At 41.0% G+C, this 15,466-nt stretch overlaps 3 protein-coding genes across 3 annotated transcripts; all 3 read left to right on the forward strand.

Moving 5' to 3' along the window:
* Positions 1 to 512: 512 nt before the first annotated feature.
* tnfrsf18 (tumor necrosis factor receptor superfamily, member 18) lies at positions 513 to 4,936 on the forward strand. The gene is made up of 7 exons (XM_030090978.1): positions 513 to 668; positions 824 to 949; positions 1,043 to 1,174; positions 1,528 to 1,636; positions 1,732 to 1,802; positions 1,893 to 2,018; positions 2,372 to 4,936. Exons 1-7 carry the CDS (start codon positions 533 to 535, stop codon positions 2,497 to 2,499), a joined length of 828 nt encoding a protein of 275 aa, XP_029946838.1. The 5' UTR covers positions 513 to 532; the 3' UTR covers positions 2,500 to 4,936.
* A 2,701-nt stretch (positions 4,937 to 7,637) lies between these two features.
* On the forward strand, positions 7,638 to 8,399 carry LOC115388056 (transcription factor HES-5-like). The gene is made up of 2 exons (XM_030090992.1): positions 7,638 to 7,724; positions 7,832 to 8,399. The coding sequence occupies exons 1-2, from the start codon at positions 7,662 to 7,664 to the stop codon at positions 8,162 to 8,164; spliced, it is 396 nt and encodes a 131-aa protein (XP_029946852.1). The 5' UTR covers positions 7,638 to 7,661; the 3' UTR covers positions 8,165 to 8,399.
* Positions 8,400 to 10,499: 2,100 nt separating this feature from the next.
* arl8ba (ADP-ribosylation factor-like 8Ba) lies at positions 10,500 to 15,087 on the forward strand. Its single transcript, XM_030092739.1, has 7 exons — positions 10,500 to 10,684; positions 13,121 to 13,201; positions 13,305 to 13,378; positions 13,464 to 13,557; positions 13,661 to 13,728; positions 14,042 to 14,112; positions 14,341 to 15,087. Exons 1-7 carry the CDS (start codon positions 10,562 to 10,564, stop codon positions 14,388 to 14,390), a joined length of 561 nt encoding a protein of 186 aa, XP_029948599.1. The 5' UTR covers positions 10,500 to 10,561; the 3' UTR covers positions 14,391 to 15,087.
* The last annotated feature ends 379 nt before the right edge of the window (positions 15,088 to 15,466 follow it).

The raw sequence follows: 15,466 nt of genomic DNA on the forward strand, positions 1-15,466 counted from the left end.
GGCTTTTCTGTGTGGAGTTTGTGGGAGTTTAGAAAAATGGTCCAAAAGGCTCGGTGACTCCAAGTTGCTCATAGGGGTGAATATAAATGTCCTTTTCTCTGCGTGTGTTTTCTAAATCTATGCACACGGAGTGTAGTGGGAAAGATCAGGAGCCTTGCTCATCAGCTGAGTGTGTGTCTCCCGTACGCTGCTCTGCTCACAAACGCAAAAACAAACAGACCAAAGCATTCTGGAGCCTGTGTCTATATTACACTGATTGGTCAAACTTAGGTGAAGTGACTTCTTCCATGTATCCTGATCATCTTTGATAAGAACAGGAGATGAAAATGTAACCAAAGCCATATTGTGAATAAAACTGAAACGAAATCTGTTGTGAAAATATTCCTCCCCTCTATGAGCTGTTCAATGCCAGTAGTGGTCTTTCACTTCCTGAGTGCATCTGCTTACACACGCACACCCCCACGAGCGCTGACGTCAGCAAACAGGTTACATAAAACCCCGTGAGCGGGAGCCCTAAAGCAAAACACTGACCATGATGTCTTTCCCAAACCTTTCTGTGGCAAATATGCCCGTGTATGTCCTGACCTTCTGGATTGTAGGACTCGCCAGTGGCTGTGGAGATCAGCAGACAAAAGAGGATGGAATATGCTGCAACATGTGTCCGCCTGGTAAAACAAATCCAAAAATGTCATATCGGTGTCTCTTGCCTGCTATTGGTTTCGGAATTGCTTTATGTATTCATGGAATTGATGATAGTTCGCACTTAACGAATTGTGTAAATGATCTGCAAAGAAATTGATTTACTTTGTTTCTCTTCATTAAGGTACTTATTTGGAAGAATTCTGCTCTTTGAGCAAGCAAACTGACTGTAAACCCTGTGAGAAGGGATTTTTCTCAGATCAGTACAGCAATTTTGACAGATGCGAGAAATGCCGGTCGTGCCCAAAAGGTAACAAACATCTGTGATGCTGACAGTGGAAAAAGATGAGACAGCGTTCAAGTCACAAGTCCTGTGGTTTACACTTTTTTTGTCTGTCGACAGCTTATGCTGAGAATTGCACAGCAACCACAAACGCAAAATGTGCCTGTAGCCCCGGTTTCCTGTGCTCCAACAGCGACTGCTCAGACTGCGAGGAAAACAAATGCGTCACGGGATTCGAACCCAAGAGGAAGGGTGAGTCTGAAGACTAACTTGTGCCGTTGCTTTGTAAAGTTTTCAGTATTGGAACGTGCTACAGAACTTTACCAGTGGAAATGAATGCTAGTCAGATCCAATCGCCCGCATCGAATACATGTTTTTTTTTTCATTTCATTCTGAAGCGACACGTTAAAAAAAGTTCACCAAAGACACACAAACACACACAATACATAACAGGGTTCAATTCAAATGGAGGAAAAGTATATTTTCTAATTGGAGAAGGTCAAAACGATGTCAAGAGTGTTTTGAAAAGACAGAATAGCTGAGTGGCAACTTGTTCTCTGTCTGTCTGTCTGTTCACCCATCCATTCTTCTGTCCATCTTCATAGTAAAGTCCTCAAACGGAGGGTTGGAAGAATATTCATATGAGTGTGAGCCTTTGCCTTTATGTCCTCAAAATACTTTCTTCGACGCGGGGAGCTGCAAGCCTCGGACACAGTAAGCTCCATTCGAACGGGCGCAGTCATGACGAGAGCAGAACGAAACACCGAAAGCTCCAAATCACAACAGCCGGAATGATTTCTGTTCAACAGCTGCGGGACACTTGGACTCGCTGAACGCTTCCCAGGGAACGAAACTCATGATTCAGTGTGTGAAAAGCTCAGTACGTACAGGTCACAACCACATTTATGGCCAGATGTCACGTGCAGCTGTTCACCAACTGAACTTTACCTGTGATTGACCTTCTTAACAGAGTCACAGAGAGGCGATGGAGACTCCACTCACTTGCTTCTTGGCCTCGGGTGTATTTTCCTGTCGGTCGCCATCTTGCTGTTTCTGTCTTACCGCGGCATTAAGAAACTGAGAAAACACAGAGCAAGTAAGTCAGAAAAAAAAGTCTTTTATTGTTGTCACTTTGGCTCGGTTTTCACACTGTCTTCAAATAAACTGCAATTCTTTCAAAATCAAATCATGTCTATTCAAACACTTCAAAAAGCTGTTCTACCATCAGCACACCTTAGAATTCAATTCATTTCAGCTCATTCAGCTTTATTTATATCACTGTGGTCACCCAAAGGTCAGAAAATAAGGAAATCCTCTCTGTATCTCACATGAGAGAAAAAAAATGCGACCGTAGAAGTGTGTGTGTGTGTGTGTGTAGGTTGATTGTCATGAGGTTAAATTGTGTTGCACTGCTGCTTAAACTGACGGTCTTTACTCTGTCTGCTGTAGATAAAGTCATTATGCTGGAAGCTGCTGCTAAAACCGACGACTTTCAGCTGTCGAAGGAGGAGAGCGGACACCTGTTCATCATCCAAAATGAGTCTGAAGACAGTAAAAGTATGAACTGCCCCATTTAGGATGACATGGTCTGCGTTCCAGCTGAAATGACTGTAAAAGATTCTACAGACTCTGCTGTGGTGGTTATCACTGTTGTCTCTCTGGGGTCTGACCGGGGTCCCCCTGTGTCTGTGTGGGTTCTCAACAGACACTTTAGTTTTCTTACACAGTCCCACAACATGGATTTGTTGCATTGGGAACTACATTGGCTGTAGGTGTGAGTATTTGGTTCTATAGGCGGCTCGTTGTTTCTGTTAGTGTTAGCCTCATGATGAATCGGTACAGGCTCTACTCGACTCGATTCCCAGTGTTGGCCGGGTGAGATTCAAAGACCTCAGTCCATCTGTCAACGGCGTGTAGACTGTCTATGTTTATTTGTGTTTATTTCTTTTAATTTACATGTTGTGAATGCTATAGACGGGCGACACAGAAAAGTTGACCGCTCGGTCAGATGGACGTAACACAAGCACAGACGCTCATGCCTTTAAGTGCCACTGATCATGTGAATCTGTTAGTGGGACTACTGATCCACTGAGAGTTCTCTGTTTGGAAAGGCTGTAAACAGGTTTCATGTAACAAATGCATGGAAATAGCTCAGAGAAATATGAAACCACTGAAACCGGAAGCTCTGTTACAGTAAAACAAGGTAAACATTATTCACACAACTATTCTTCAATTTTTTTGATTAAAGTCCTTTTGAATTTCTGAAGACTCTACCTCTATTTTCAATAGTTATTTATTAGCAGTTGTAAAATTTATTTTAATCATTGTAACTGTACCACACTCTGACCGCTTCTCATCAGAAATAGACAACAAAATAGGCAACAAAGATTGTTGCTCATATTTCAGTAAGAAGTTGCAGAAAAGTAAAAGCTATAAGCCTGTTAATGTAAAGATGCTGAAATGAGTAGGGTACAGTTTAAATGCATCCCATTAATCACACAGTAAGTTTGTTTAAAAAAACAGATTTTACAATAGGGGAATTTAAATCAAATGTTAATGTCAGTTTTTGTTTTGCTCTAAGTTCAAATTAAAATGTAGGTTGACATTAGTTCACGAAATCATGTATGTTTCTGTTACTGCGTGCTAAATCACAGGTGCTTTACAGATATATGTATGAGTTGACTTATTCCTTTGAGAAAAAAAATCGACCTAATCACAAAGTGTTACTAGTTCTTTTGAATAAATTGTGATGTTTCTCCAGAACTTTCTTACTATCTATTCTGTGGGTGAGTTGATATGATGAAAAAAAAGAGTGAATGCTGTGGGTTATTTCAGGTATAAATCTCAGGTATCAGGGATCCAAGTATTATACCAATTTCAAGATATTTCATTACTGACAAGTTTGTGCATTGATGTTTGAATATTTGTAAATGTGCATATTTCATGAACAGAATATTTATTTTACATGGATGAATGTGTGGAACGTGTGTTTGTGTGGGATACATTGTGGCTCTCTGTTTTTTAAACTTTGTTTTGTTGTAGATTTTGTTTGCAGTAGGAATTAGATGTGATTCCTTTCTAGTCTCTCTTGGATGACCAAGCTTCTATCACGAGAAGTGAGGCCTGCCTCTCTATGCATAAAAACTTATTTTCAGTTGAATGAATCTGCATTCTTACGAAACCTTGTAAATTTATTACTTACTGGGAACATACATCCACCAATTTTTCCTCTCAGTTTGTTTTAACGTGTAACAGGGTGGTGGGAAAGGATGAAACAGGGAAAAATGCATCTTAATTGGGAACTTCCCAAATATGGTGTTGTGCATCATAGCAGCAGCCCACCCCTCCATCCATCCATCATCTAGTCATCACAGGCAGAAAACCACACACACACACACACACACACACACACACACACACACACACACACACACACACGCACACACGTACACCTAGTAGAAATTTTGGGTCCCTCATTAAACTCACCTGCATGTTTGTGGACTGTGGGAGGAAACCAGAGTACCCAGAGGAAACCCATGCTCATTTGGGGAGAACATGAAAACTCTGCATAGAAAGACCCTGTGGACATTTCAAACCATGAACTTCTCTGTGAGGTGAAAGCACAAACCACTGCTCCACCATGCAATTTATTATTAGTCAAGTGGTAAAATGAATCCAACCACTGTAAAGCATGTGTGAGGGGGCTGGAGTGAATATCATATTATAGATATAAAAAAAAAATCATACACAATACACAGGTTTCAGGAAGCAGGTTAATTATATCATATGATTATTGAATGTGTGTGTGTGTGTGTGTGTGTGTGTGTGTGTGTGTGTGTGTGTGTGTGTGTGTGTGTGTGTGTGTGTGTGTGTGTGTGTGTGTGTGTGTGTGTGTGTGCGCGCGCGCGCTTGGATGCATGCATGGGTGTAAATATAGATCATTTCCAACATCAGATATTCTTCTTTTGTTTGAATCTGTATTTTGTGCATGTTTTGACATGTCTGGTATGAATTGAAAATAAATTGAAGAAAACAAATGTAAGATTTTGTGTATCTGTATCTTGCTCAGTATTATGATTTTTTTTTTTCCTGGTTTAGATAATTCTTGGTTTTGTCATTTCTTTGTCATTCAGTCTTTTGATGCAGTTCCGTGACTGTCCAGTCGGGGCGCTGCGGCGCATCACACTGCTGACCAGCAACAGGCATCATGAAAATGAGGAGGAGGAGGAGGAGGAGGAGGAGGAGGAGGAGGAGGTGGAGGAGGAGGAGGAGGATAAGGAGGTGAAACAAGAGGAGGGGGCAGTGACCCAGTTTACATGGGTGCATTTTTTCAATCTGACTGAAAGCAATCGGATTAAAGCACCTGTATACATGGACGCCACATCAAGCCATACACGTTCAAGCCTCATTCAAAATACACGGACCCCACCTGACAGGCCTCTCTCCAGTTTTCCAGGTTCTGATGTTTGGCTGTGTAGTCAGCAGTCTTCAGCCCCTAGCAGAATGTTTTTATCTGCTGGATATCTGTTCGAAGAGTGTTCAAACATCTCCATGATACACTCAAACACACCCAAAACAACAAAAGCACAGCTCCAAGACTTTTGAGGAAGAGAGTTAAGGGTTTTATGTCATTCTGTGAAATATAGTATCAGAATGTATATACTTCACACACAAAAAGCAAATCCGAATTTGAAGTTTCTTTTTTTGATCCAGAACTTTGTTTAGAATTGTCCAATTGAGATGTTTGTGTTTGCAAAGTGTGTAAGATTAATCATGTTCCTCTGTGAAGAGGTTTCTCATTGTGACTACTGTGATGCATAATCAGACACACTTCTATTGTTCCTCCAATGAAAGCGGTGGAAGGACAGAGTGTGGGAAAGCAGAGAGAAGTCACTCACAGAGCCGCAGAGGGACAATAGATCCAGATCCAGACCTCTGCCCTGGAGGGATGCTGGTTATGAGGAAGCGAGGCTCCCAGCAGCGGGACGTCTTTCAAACTGCCGCGCAAGATTCTGTCTTCAAGGAAACAAACATAAAGTATTGAATGTTTTAAATGTTTCGTGCTCTGATAAGCTTCAGAGGACCCTTGTGGGCCACTGTACTTTTCTCATCCAAAATTGTTGGCATAAATACATAATTATAAACACTAATTATATTGATACATAATTATAAAAAAAACTATAAAATTCATAATTTTAATATGAATTTAATAAATAAAGTAGTATTGCCAAACAACATTTTTAATTCCATTTAACCAAAAATCTGTTTTTGTGGGATACTGGTACTCTTATATAGCAGATCAATATTCCTCTTACATTCCTAACTGATTGAGAACTATTGAGAAAAGACTTGAAATCTGCAGAGGAGATCTGAAGCCTGAACAAAGTCACATTTTTCTCTTAAAAACTCCAACTCCAAACACATGACAATACTGTAAAGTGTAATTTACAGTCATTGACTGTGTGTGATGTTCAGGATCCCAGATGACTCCATCAAGAGGAGGCCATAGATTACTTTAAAAATCCACTTTTTGATGATTTGAGCACTGGAATAGATCTATATTGATTACATGACAGTTGTAGCATTTCTTGTTAACAGACCAATAAGTTGAAATAACTTACTCATTGTCTGTTCCAAATGGACAAAGTGTGGGGAAACCCTGGAGAGAAGTTACAATAGTTAATGAGAAGCAGTCCACCAGCAGCAGCTCCTCCCCAGAGGGATTTGGCACACTTCAGAAGACGGCTGCCTCCAAAATACTCCCAGCCCCACAGTCTGGATTCATTTCAAGGTTTGGAATACGTTGTGGCCACGACAAGAGAATCATTATTTCTGTAAATAAATTAAAAAATGAACACATCAAAGAAACGTAACTGTATATTTTGAGTTTTTTGAATGACAGATTGAACATTTGAACATTGTCAGAATCAGCCAATAGGATCGTTTCCCTCCAGATGGTTGGTGATGTAATGCTCTTTTACTACAACCACACACAGCCAGCATCTGTCACCGAAGTCCTTTTGTGGATCATTGACCACAGCACAGCGAGGAAGTGTGGGAAACGGACATCAACCAGCTACTCACAGCAACTGGGAGGCACGTGTCAGATGACATGAGAGCATCTGGACGGCAGCATGAAGATTGTCTGTCTGCTCTAAAGCTCCAGAGTCTGAATTCTTACAATGTTATTAACTAAAAAGCAAACTTTGACACAACATGATGACGAAATAAAGATGTTTCTGAAAATAAAATTGAATTTCCATTGAAATTTCAATGAATTTCATGTACGATGGATGAAAAATGGTTTCTTCCTCGTCACAGTTAAACTTTAACTTGAATATCATAATTTGCTGTATAATATAAATGTCGCTCTCCCATGTGTCTGACAGGATGACTAAAGTGTGTTCAGTCAAAATCATTGATCTGAGCATCAAACAGCAGATCTGTTCTCTCTACAGGGTCACCACTTTCTCAGATTCATACAGAGCACTCAGTCTCTATCCAGTCCTCCACCTGTTCCCCTGAGATCTATTGTCCCCAGAGCATTAAAGGCAGCATGTTGCTGCTCCACATGGCTCACTGTCTCAACGAGCTCTCTGATTGGTCCAGACTGTGGGAAACATCCACCAGAGTCAGACCCACACATTCATATGGAGATGCAGGAGTATAAATAGGAGGGATGCAGCCAGCACACTTCAGATTCTCTCTTCAGAGACCTCAACAGCACAGAGATCCAAACATGGCTCCTACAATCACTGCAGCGATCACCAACTCTCAGGACCTTCTCTCTCTCAACCACAAGGTAAACTGAAGATTCAGTAACTTTCAATCAAGTATCACACATGTGCTTCTTTCTTGGCGTTTTGCTGCTCAACAAGTTAATAACTGACTCTGTCCTTGTTTCTGCAGATCAGAAAACCTCTGGTGGAGAAGCTGCGCAGAGAGAGAATCAACAGCAGCATCGAGCAGCTCAAGTCTCTCCTGGGTCCAGACTTCCTCAAACAGCAGCCAGACTCCAACCTGGAGAAAGCAGACATCCTGGAGATGACAGTTTGCTTCCTGACACAGCTGCAGCAGCAGAACCAGCAGCACAGGAAACTGATCAACCACTTCAACAAGCTGCAGTCGTCCTCTGATCTCAACCTGGGAGAGGCTGACTTCTCTCCTCTGAGCTCCACAGTCCAGACCAGCAGCACCAAAGACAAGAGTCCAGCCTGCAGCGCCCTCTGGAGGCCCTGGTAGACACCTACACACTGAAGATGCTGCAGACAAACTCACCAGAACATATTGGTCAAAGATCTCTGGACTGAATTAAGTCACATTTTATGGACTTGTTCTTCTGTTTTTTCAGAAGATTACATTCAATTTGCAATATAATATTTCCTGAGGAAATTATTGCAAAAATATCTTTCGGATCAAGAAAGAAGGAATTTTGTCATGCATGTTGTGTGAATCCAATTTGATTGCATGAGCAATCTGCCTGAAAAGATACTATTGTATCGTCTGTTATTGATCACTGTGGTCAAATATTTAAATGTCTTTTTTTGATCAAACTCTTAGATTGAACTCTGTGTCCTTTTTAAGACTCGTGTGACTAAAACCTGATCTGTTGTAGGATCCAAATGTTCATTCTTCCTTGTGAAAAACTTGCTTCATAGTAACAAGTTTTATTACCTTGAAGCTCCACTGTGTATTAAACACAGTATTACAGTCCTATTTGTGACTCTTCGATCATTATTGATCATATTGATTAACAATCTTTCGATGTCCATTTTAGGGGCATTTAGTGAAAGTGAACTTTGTTTTTTTGTCATTGATCAATGAAGCAGATCTGTTCTAAGATTTATGTTTCTCTTTTTATTGAAATGTTTCTGTAATGTCACACTGTCTCATCAACTTTAAATTATGAATTTAACTCCATTAGGAGAAAAAGTTAAATAACTGTGTTTAATGTGGTCAAATACCGTTAATTTGCCTTTAGAGAGACGGTTGTTCCTTTACTCTCTCTGAGTAAAGAGTGTCTGGTAACAGTCTAAGTTGTTGTTGTGATGTATCATCACCTGCTGTTGAGCTTTTTTTTAATGTCGCTCATTGTAGTTTGTTCAATTAAATAAATATTATCTGCTGAATATATTTTTCTTGCCTCTCATGTTTGACTGAGATTGATAATGTACTTTTATGATCACAAAACAAATCTTTTTGCTCCTACATCTTCAAATGGAACACCTATCGTGACGCTTCTTAAACATAATGATCATGAAACTGATGTATGTTCAGTTTGTGTGTGTGTGTGTGTGTGTGTGTGTGTGTGTGTGTGTGTGTGTGTGTGTTTGTGTGTGTGTGTGTGTTTGTGTGTGTGTGTGTGTGAACTAAATCATCTCCCCTCTTGAAGCGGTTGTTGATTGTATCTTCAGAGCTACAGAGAGCTTCTGTCCCTCCAGATAACATGCTCTAACCGCTGCTTCCCTCACCATCCCCTCAAACCATAAACTGAGCCTTAACTCTTTGCAATAATGATTTAAAACGTCAGGTTTTAATTTGTGTCCCTGCAGCATGAGTAAAAAAGACTCAGACAAACACTGAAAAGGAAAAACAGAATGCCAGACGTTTCTGAACGTGAATTTGCATATCAGCAGTGACTGCTATCTTCCAAAGCGCTCATCCGCCGTCAGAAACAACATGTGCTTCAGGGTTTTGCCCAAGAACTCTTTGATATATGCATAGAAAGGCATGGGGATTGCAGCCTTACTAAGACAAACCTGACTCATCAATCTGGTGAGCTGACTGGGAGATCTGCTAAAGCTTATTGGAAGCAACAAGTCTAAACCAGCAAAAGCTCAGGAGATATCATGGCAGTTTTCTTGAGTTTGGTTTCATTGAGAACAACGACAGGAGACCAAGCTGTGAGGAGAGTCTTCAGGTGTTAGAAAATGATGCCATGAAGTCACCAAGCTAAAGCAGCACCTGATTACCAAGAACCTCTAGTTCAAAGACTAAACAAAGTATTTTTTCTTCAATTAAAGGATGAGGAATACATTAGCCAGAAAACATGAATAGTGAATTTTGGCGACAACTTCAGTAAAAACCCAGAGGGCTTCTTATTTAGTGGTAGTGGAGGACCTTAAAGAATCTGTTTTTCATCCATTACTGTGTTTTACAGAAACAATCAATGACAACAATGATTGTTGATGCCAAACTGTGTCTCCTCGATGTTCCTCAAGCAGAAGAGCAGCCTGTGTTTAGTCTCCTCCCGGAAGTGACTGTGGACGCCTTTGGAGCTTTCCTTCATGAATCTTTTTGAATCAGCCCCCATGCAGCGCTCTGATTTTTCATTGAGCCTGGCGAAGACCAGACCACCGTTGTTTTTCCGAGCCATATCCAGCCTGCTCTCTCTGGTGTCTTCTCTCCAGACAATCCAGCATCTGCTGCTTCAGTGAGTATCTATGTGATGCCCGGTCCAAGATGGCGGCCGTACGTCTCAGGGGGCGTGGTTTGGACCGTGCCGCTGCTGCAGCCTATGAGGCGTCTACTCTTTATATATGTCTACGGGTCATATGACCGGCTGGCATCTCACTTCCTCTCTTCCTCGCTTGGAAACGCCACATCTGACAGGGAGGGAGAAACATACACAAACCCGAGATGCTGGCGCTAATAAACCGGCTTTTGGACTGGTTCAAGTCCCTGTTCTGGAAGGAGGAGATGGAGCTGACGCTGGTTGGCCTGCAGTATTCGGGGAAAACGACATTTGTAAACGTGATCGCTGTAAGTGTTGAGCTGCTGCTGCTGCTAGCCGCCTAGCTAAACGCCGAGCTGTTAGCCGTGGAGCTAATAATGGTGGAGGTCGGTAGTGAGGGGGGTGAGGGCTGACTCACCGTCTGCTTCACGTCGCAGCGTCCAGAAAACACACCTGAAGCTCAGACGGGCTGTCAGCTCAGCGACCCGCGTCTCGGTTGTGATTGTTTAGCTCGAGTCGCAAACAGCCAAGTAATCCAGACTAGAATCTAATCTGACAGCTGACTGCCGGGCCAGATGGGTCACACGTTTCCAGACAGCGGGTCATAATGTGTGAAGTTTACATGTTATCCCTTTGCTTTCATGCGCTTTGATCTCGTTCTTTTGTTTCCTCTCACAGTCCAAAGACATGCATTTGAGGATGACTGTTTACTCTAACTAAATTGTCTTCACCCACTTTCAGCTGGGATTGGCTCTTTAGCCACTTGCTAATTGGATAAAATATAGAAGGTGGATGGCCACAGTGTCGCTTGCAACAGAGCTGGCATCTCCCCTCACAGCCACTGACTCGCTGATAAGTGTCTTTACATTGCTAAATGAATGCAGGTCGACTCGTCAGTTGGAGATCATCAGATCACACATGACCCTTTGGATGTGCTTCAAAGTGTACAGTAAATGGAAGTTAGTGTGCGTGATGCATGCAGTACTTCATCCATTTACGGTCCATTTTTTCATGTCACTGATGCATTATTACGCTCCACATGATGTCTCACATCTCAACTAGTAGAACAAACGGCTACCTTGCAAATTTGGTGGTCCTCAGTGGAGAAAAAGAGTTTTTATTCACTTGTTTACAGAGCACAAAATTGAGGGAAAAAATGAAAAGCGATTATAACAAAAAGACCGGGAAAAAGTTAAGCAGAGAAACAATATAAAAACTGTGACACTAACTGCCTCGGCTCAAAAAATAATTGACAACAATAATGTCTTTGTTTTGTTTTGGTTATTTGCAATAATGAGTCAAAGATATTACCGAAGCTGCTTTAGATGTCAGTCATGATTAAAGGGGAAGAGACAGATTTCACCTCGGCTTTACTTGTCAGGGATGTATTTCTCAATTAACTGCTGCTTTTTGGTGGAGCAATTTGTATTGTTCAACTGGACTTTACAGCAGAATATTGCGACAAACCTTCCTGGTTTTGGTTCCATCTCTCATTTTACACATAGTTTCTTTTCATTTGTCAAACTTTCCGAGAAGTACACTTCTTTTGATTTGGTATATTTTCCAGCTAAAGATGTATTTCAGAGCTGTACTGGAAATTTGGCATCCTGGACCCTTTTTGAGACGATGTGAGAGTTATATTTTTTACAATCGCCCACAGTTAATTCATATGATAAAACTATAAAACTCAGATGAAAAAGGTGAGAACCAAAACTTATGAATCATACCAAAACATTTGCAATAGAGCTGCAGCATCAGCCCAGCTACAAATATGACCTCAGTTCACTTTTAGAGAAAAAAAAAAGATCCCAAGTGTTACCAGTAAATAGAGGAAATAGCGAACAAGGAAGATATGAGTTAGTTGTTAATGGAAGTCCATGTTGGTCGCAGCAGCTCTGATTTATGCAGGTAAAGTAGTTTGGTGTAATGTGGATGTGTTTATGTCAGGCGATCACTCCTCCTCCTCAAACACAGCAGAGTGCACATCGTTCGTGAGGAGTTTCAATGCTGATGTTAAAAAAAGAAAAGAAAGAAATATCCGGTTTGTGAAATCAGATTTTCCTGCAGTGGAGGCATCAGTTAGAGAAGTTGGTTTTGGGGTTGAGACACGAGTCCTTCCTGCTCACTGAAGAGAAGAAATCATCTTCAGCAGAGCTCTGACAGCATGAATGGTTGTGCAGGGGGCGGTTCCTCCTCCCGCAGTCATGAGACCGCTGCACTCACTTCCACTTAACTCTATCAGGTGACTGTGCCCGGTCATGTGCTGTGAAATGTGTGTAAACCACACACAACAGGGCTACGCAGAAGGAAGTGCAGCACGAGGATACTCGGCTCGTGAAGTGTTATTTCTACTCATCTGTCAGTGAATTCCTGTCTGCGTTGGATGAATTTAGTTTAAAGTGAGCCTTTCTTCTCTTCTCCAGCAATAAAGTTTCCCTTAAAACATTGCTTGTGAATGACTCAAAAACAAAACTTTAAACTCTGTGTATTTTTCACTTTTATTTTTCATGCACCTTTTTCTCTTTACTTTCAGTTCCAGACCATTTACATTAAGTATTGGATAATTTAGCATTGTCTCAACTATAAAAGTAAAAGAATCCTCATTCATCACTTTGCAGTTTTCCTTCATCAGTGATTATGTGAAGTTGCACTCTACTCTGACTGGATGATAAAATGCAGCTGAAAGTTGTGTTTTGGCAAATTAAAGGAAACAGTTTTCTTAGAAGGTGCCTCTGTCTTTTCAGTCGGGGCATTTCAGTGAAGACATGATCCCTACAGTCGGCTTCAACATGAGGAAAGTCACTAAAGGAAACGTCACCATCAAGGTTTGGCTTGAATACATCCATCCCTGGAGGATTATTAGCTACATGCATTACCTTTTCCAGCAGGAATGTTATTGATGGTGTTTTTTCGCTTTTTTTCTTCCAGATCTGGGATATAGGAGGGCAGCCAAGATTCCGGAGCATGTGGGAGCGATACTGTCGGGGCGTAAATGCGATCGTGTGAGTATGTGACTGAAGAATCCACCGTTACAGAGAAATAACGCCGCTGACTGGTGACTGATGGCTGTTTTCCATGACGCTGCAGGTACATGGTTGACGCAGCAGATCGAGAAAAGGTGGAGGCATCGAGAAATGAGCTTCATAATTTATTAGACAAACCTCAGTTACAAGGAATTCCAGTAAGTGTTTACGCTGAAGAGCTGAGATTTTCTGCAGTTATGTGAATCTAAGCGTGGGGTTTCCCTCCTGACTCGAAGTTTCTGAAGTAACCGTGTTTTGTAGGTTTTGGTTCTTGGTAACAAAAGGGATCTCCCCACCGCTCTAGATGAAAAGCAGCTCATTGAGAAAATGTAAGTATGAAACGGCTGAATCAACTCTTATATAAATGTTCTGTAGATTCTTTGACAGGAAAAAAGATTACTTGCTTTTTTGTGGGGAAATAGTTTCGGATTGAATTGAAGTTTTTTTTTTTTTTTTTTTTTTTTTTAGTCATCACTGCTTTTTTTGTTTTTGTTTTATCATAGGTGTGATTTGATTCCGGGTTATTTCTTTTTGAGCATTTCACTTCAAAGACTCCCTCCATTGTCGATATAGAGTAAATGGTGATAGGAATATATTACTCAGTGATTGGTTTCTGAACTTCTCTCTCTCTCTTTTTTGAAGGAATCTGGCTGCTATTCAGGACAGAGAGATATGCTGCTACTCCATTTCCTGCAAAGAGAAAGACAATATTGGCAAGTTGCATTTTTTTAAATTGGAATCACATTTCCATCTAGTTTGTGGCTAGATAAAATATATTTAACTTTGTTTGCTTTTCTCAAGTCAAGCTGTTCTGCCAGTATGTGTAAGAAAGACAAATGGTTTTTAATAATGAAAATAGCTTGACTTCCTCCAGCTGTATCAGAAATAACTTGTACGTAATTCTCTAACTGACACATCCTTCCATGTCTCTTTCATTTCAGATATCACACTTCAGTGGCTCATCCAGCATTCAAAATCCCGCAGGAGCTGAAAATACAGGAGCGTTTTTATTTTATTTTTTTCAGCTGTATTTGCCATGTTACTGCGACGCTACACCCTCTTCACTCATCTGTGGCGCACCTCACCTGCTGCACTCTTCTACTTGTGTCACTCAGATGTTGTTGTCCCTTCTTTTCACTTTGTGACTTAGTCTCAAGTCCAGACGATGCACTACTGAATTGAATTCTGGTACCAAATTCAAACTGTGATCGGCATTATACTTCTTTGTGAAGCTTTGCATTAACACGGAGGAAGAAGCTACTTTCTGTTCTCCCTTTTAATATTCAGGCATTGTCTGGTTTTATACTACCCACTTCTTTGTAACATTTATTAGGCATATAATAGCGCCCCCTTGTGGGGGGGTTAGTGTCAAACAGGCCTGATGGTGACAAATGTTCCCCAAAGAGGAAACTCGCTGATGTGGACATGCAGGTTTTCCAAGTTCTGTCAAGCTCTTGATCTTGTCTTTGACTGTCAGTCTTTGCTCGATCAGGTTTCGTTTCCTTCTTTCAAAGACGTGTCCGTCGTTTTAGAAAATTGTGGATTTGACAAAGTCAATTTAAGCAGGTCTGTAAAAATATCAAGCTAGTATAATTTTTACCATTGTGGGATGTGTGTATATGAATATATGATTCTATTTAAAAGTCTGAATGTACAAAAAGTAAAACTGTTTGGGGATGTGCAGATCATATTGGCCTCTGTTTGTAAGTAGCCTCCGAGAAATGATGTCTTTCGTGCTGCCTCAAAGCTGAGAGAGTGGCAGAATTTAAAGTGCCTTGTGCAGTGGCTCTCACCTCTGAAGCAAGGCAGTATGCAAGGTGTGCCTACCTGGGTAGAGAAAACAAAACACCAAGTAAATATAGAAAAAAATGATAATAAAAAGGCATGCTTTTTAATTTAAAAATGTTTTGGGTATTTGTATTCCTGCACATTCACACAGCATCATCCTGTACCATTCAACAGTGTATTAAACATTGAGGCTTTTTCGTTTTTCATACTACTGCAGATTAAAAGCAGGTGCCCTCAGTGACCTGGATGTTTTTACCTCTGCTGAGCAATATTGAGGAT

This window comes from Salarias fasciatus, chromosome 5 (assembly GCF_902148845.1).
Source record: "Salarias fasciatus chromosome 5, fSalaFa1.1, whole genome shotgun sequence".
Taxonomy (NCBI): domain Eukaryota; kingdom Metazoa; phylum Chordata; class Actinopteri; order Blenniiformes; family Blenniidae; genus Salarias; species Salarias fasciatus.

Bases quoted from the DNA above. Each gene is read 5' to 3' on its own strand.
- tnfrsf18 (XM_030090978.1), top strand. From the start codon at position 533: ATGATGTCTTTCCCAAACCTTTCTGTGGCAAATATGCCCGTGTATGTC. The intron at 669-823 runs GTAAAACAAATC...CTCTTCATTAAG, and splicing joins CTGCAACATGTGTCCGCCTG to GTACTTATTTGGAAGAATTC. The intron at 950-1,042 runs GTAACAAACATC...GTCTGTCGACAG, and splicing joins ATGCCGGTCGTGCCCAAAAG to CTTATGCTGAGAATTGCACA.
- LOC115388056 (XM_030090992.1), top strand. From the start codon at position 7,662: ATGGCTCCTACAATCACTGCAGCGATCACCAACTCTCAGGACCTTCTC. The intron at 7,725-7,831 runs GTAAACTGAAGA...TTGTTTCTGCAG, and splicing joins TTCTCTCTCTCAACCACAAG to ATCAGAAAACCTCTGGTGGA.
- arl8ba (XM_030092739.1), top strand. From the start codon at position 10,562: ATGCTGGCGCTAATAAACCGGCTTTTGGACTGGTTCAAGTCCCTGTTC. The intron at 13,379-13,463 runs GTGAGTATGTGA...ATGACGCTGCAG, and splicing joins CGGGGCGTAAATGCGATCGT to GTACATGGTTGACGCAGCAG. The intron at 13,729-14,041 runs GTAAGTATGAAA...TCTTTTTTGAAG, and splicing joins AAGCAGCTCATTGAGAAAAT to GAATCTGGCTGCTATTCAGG.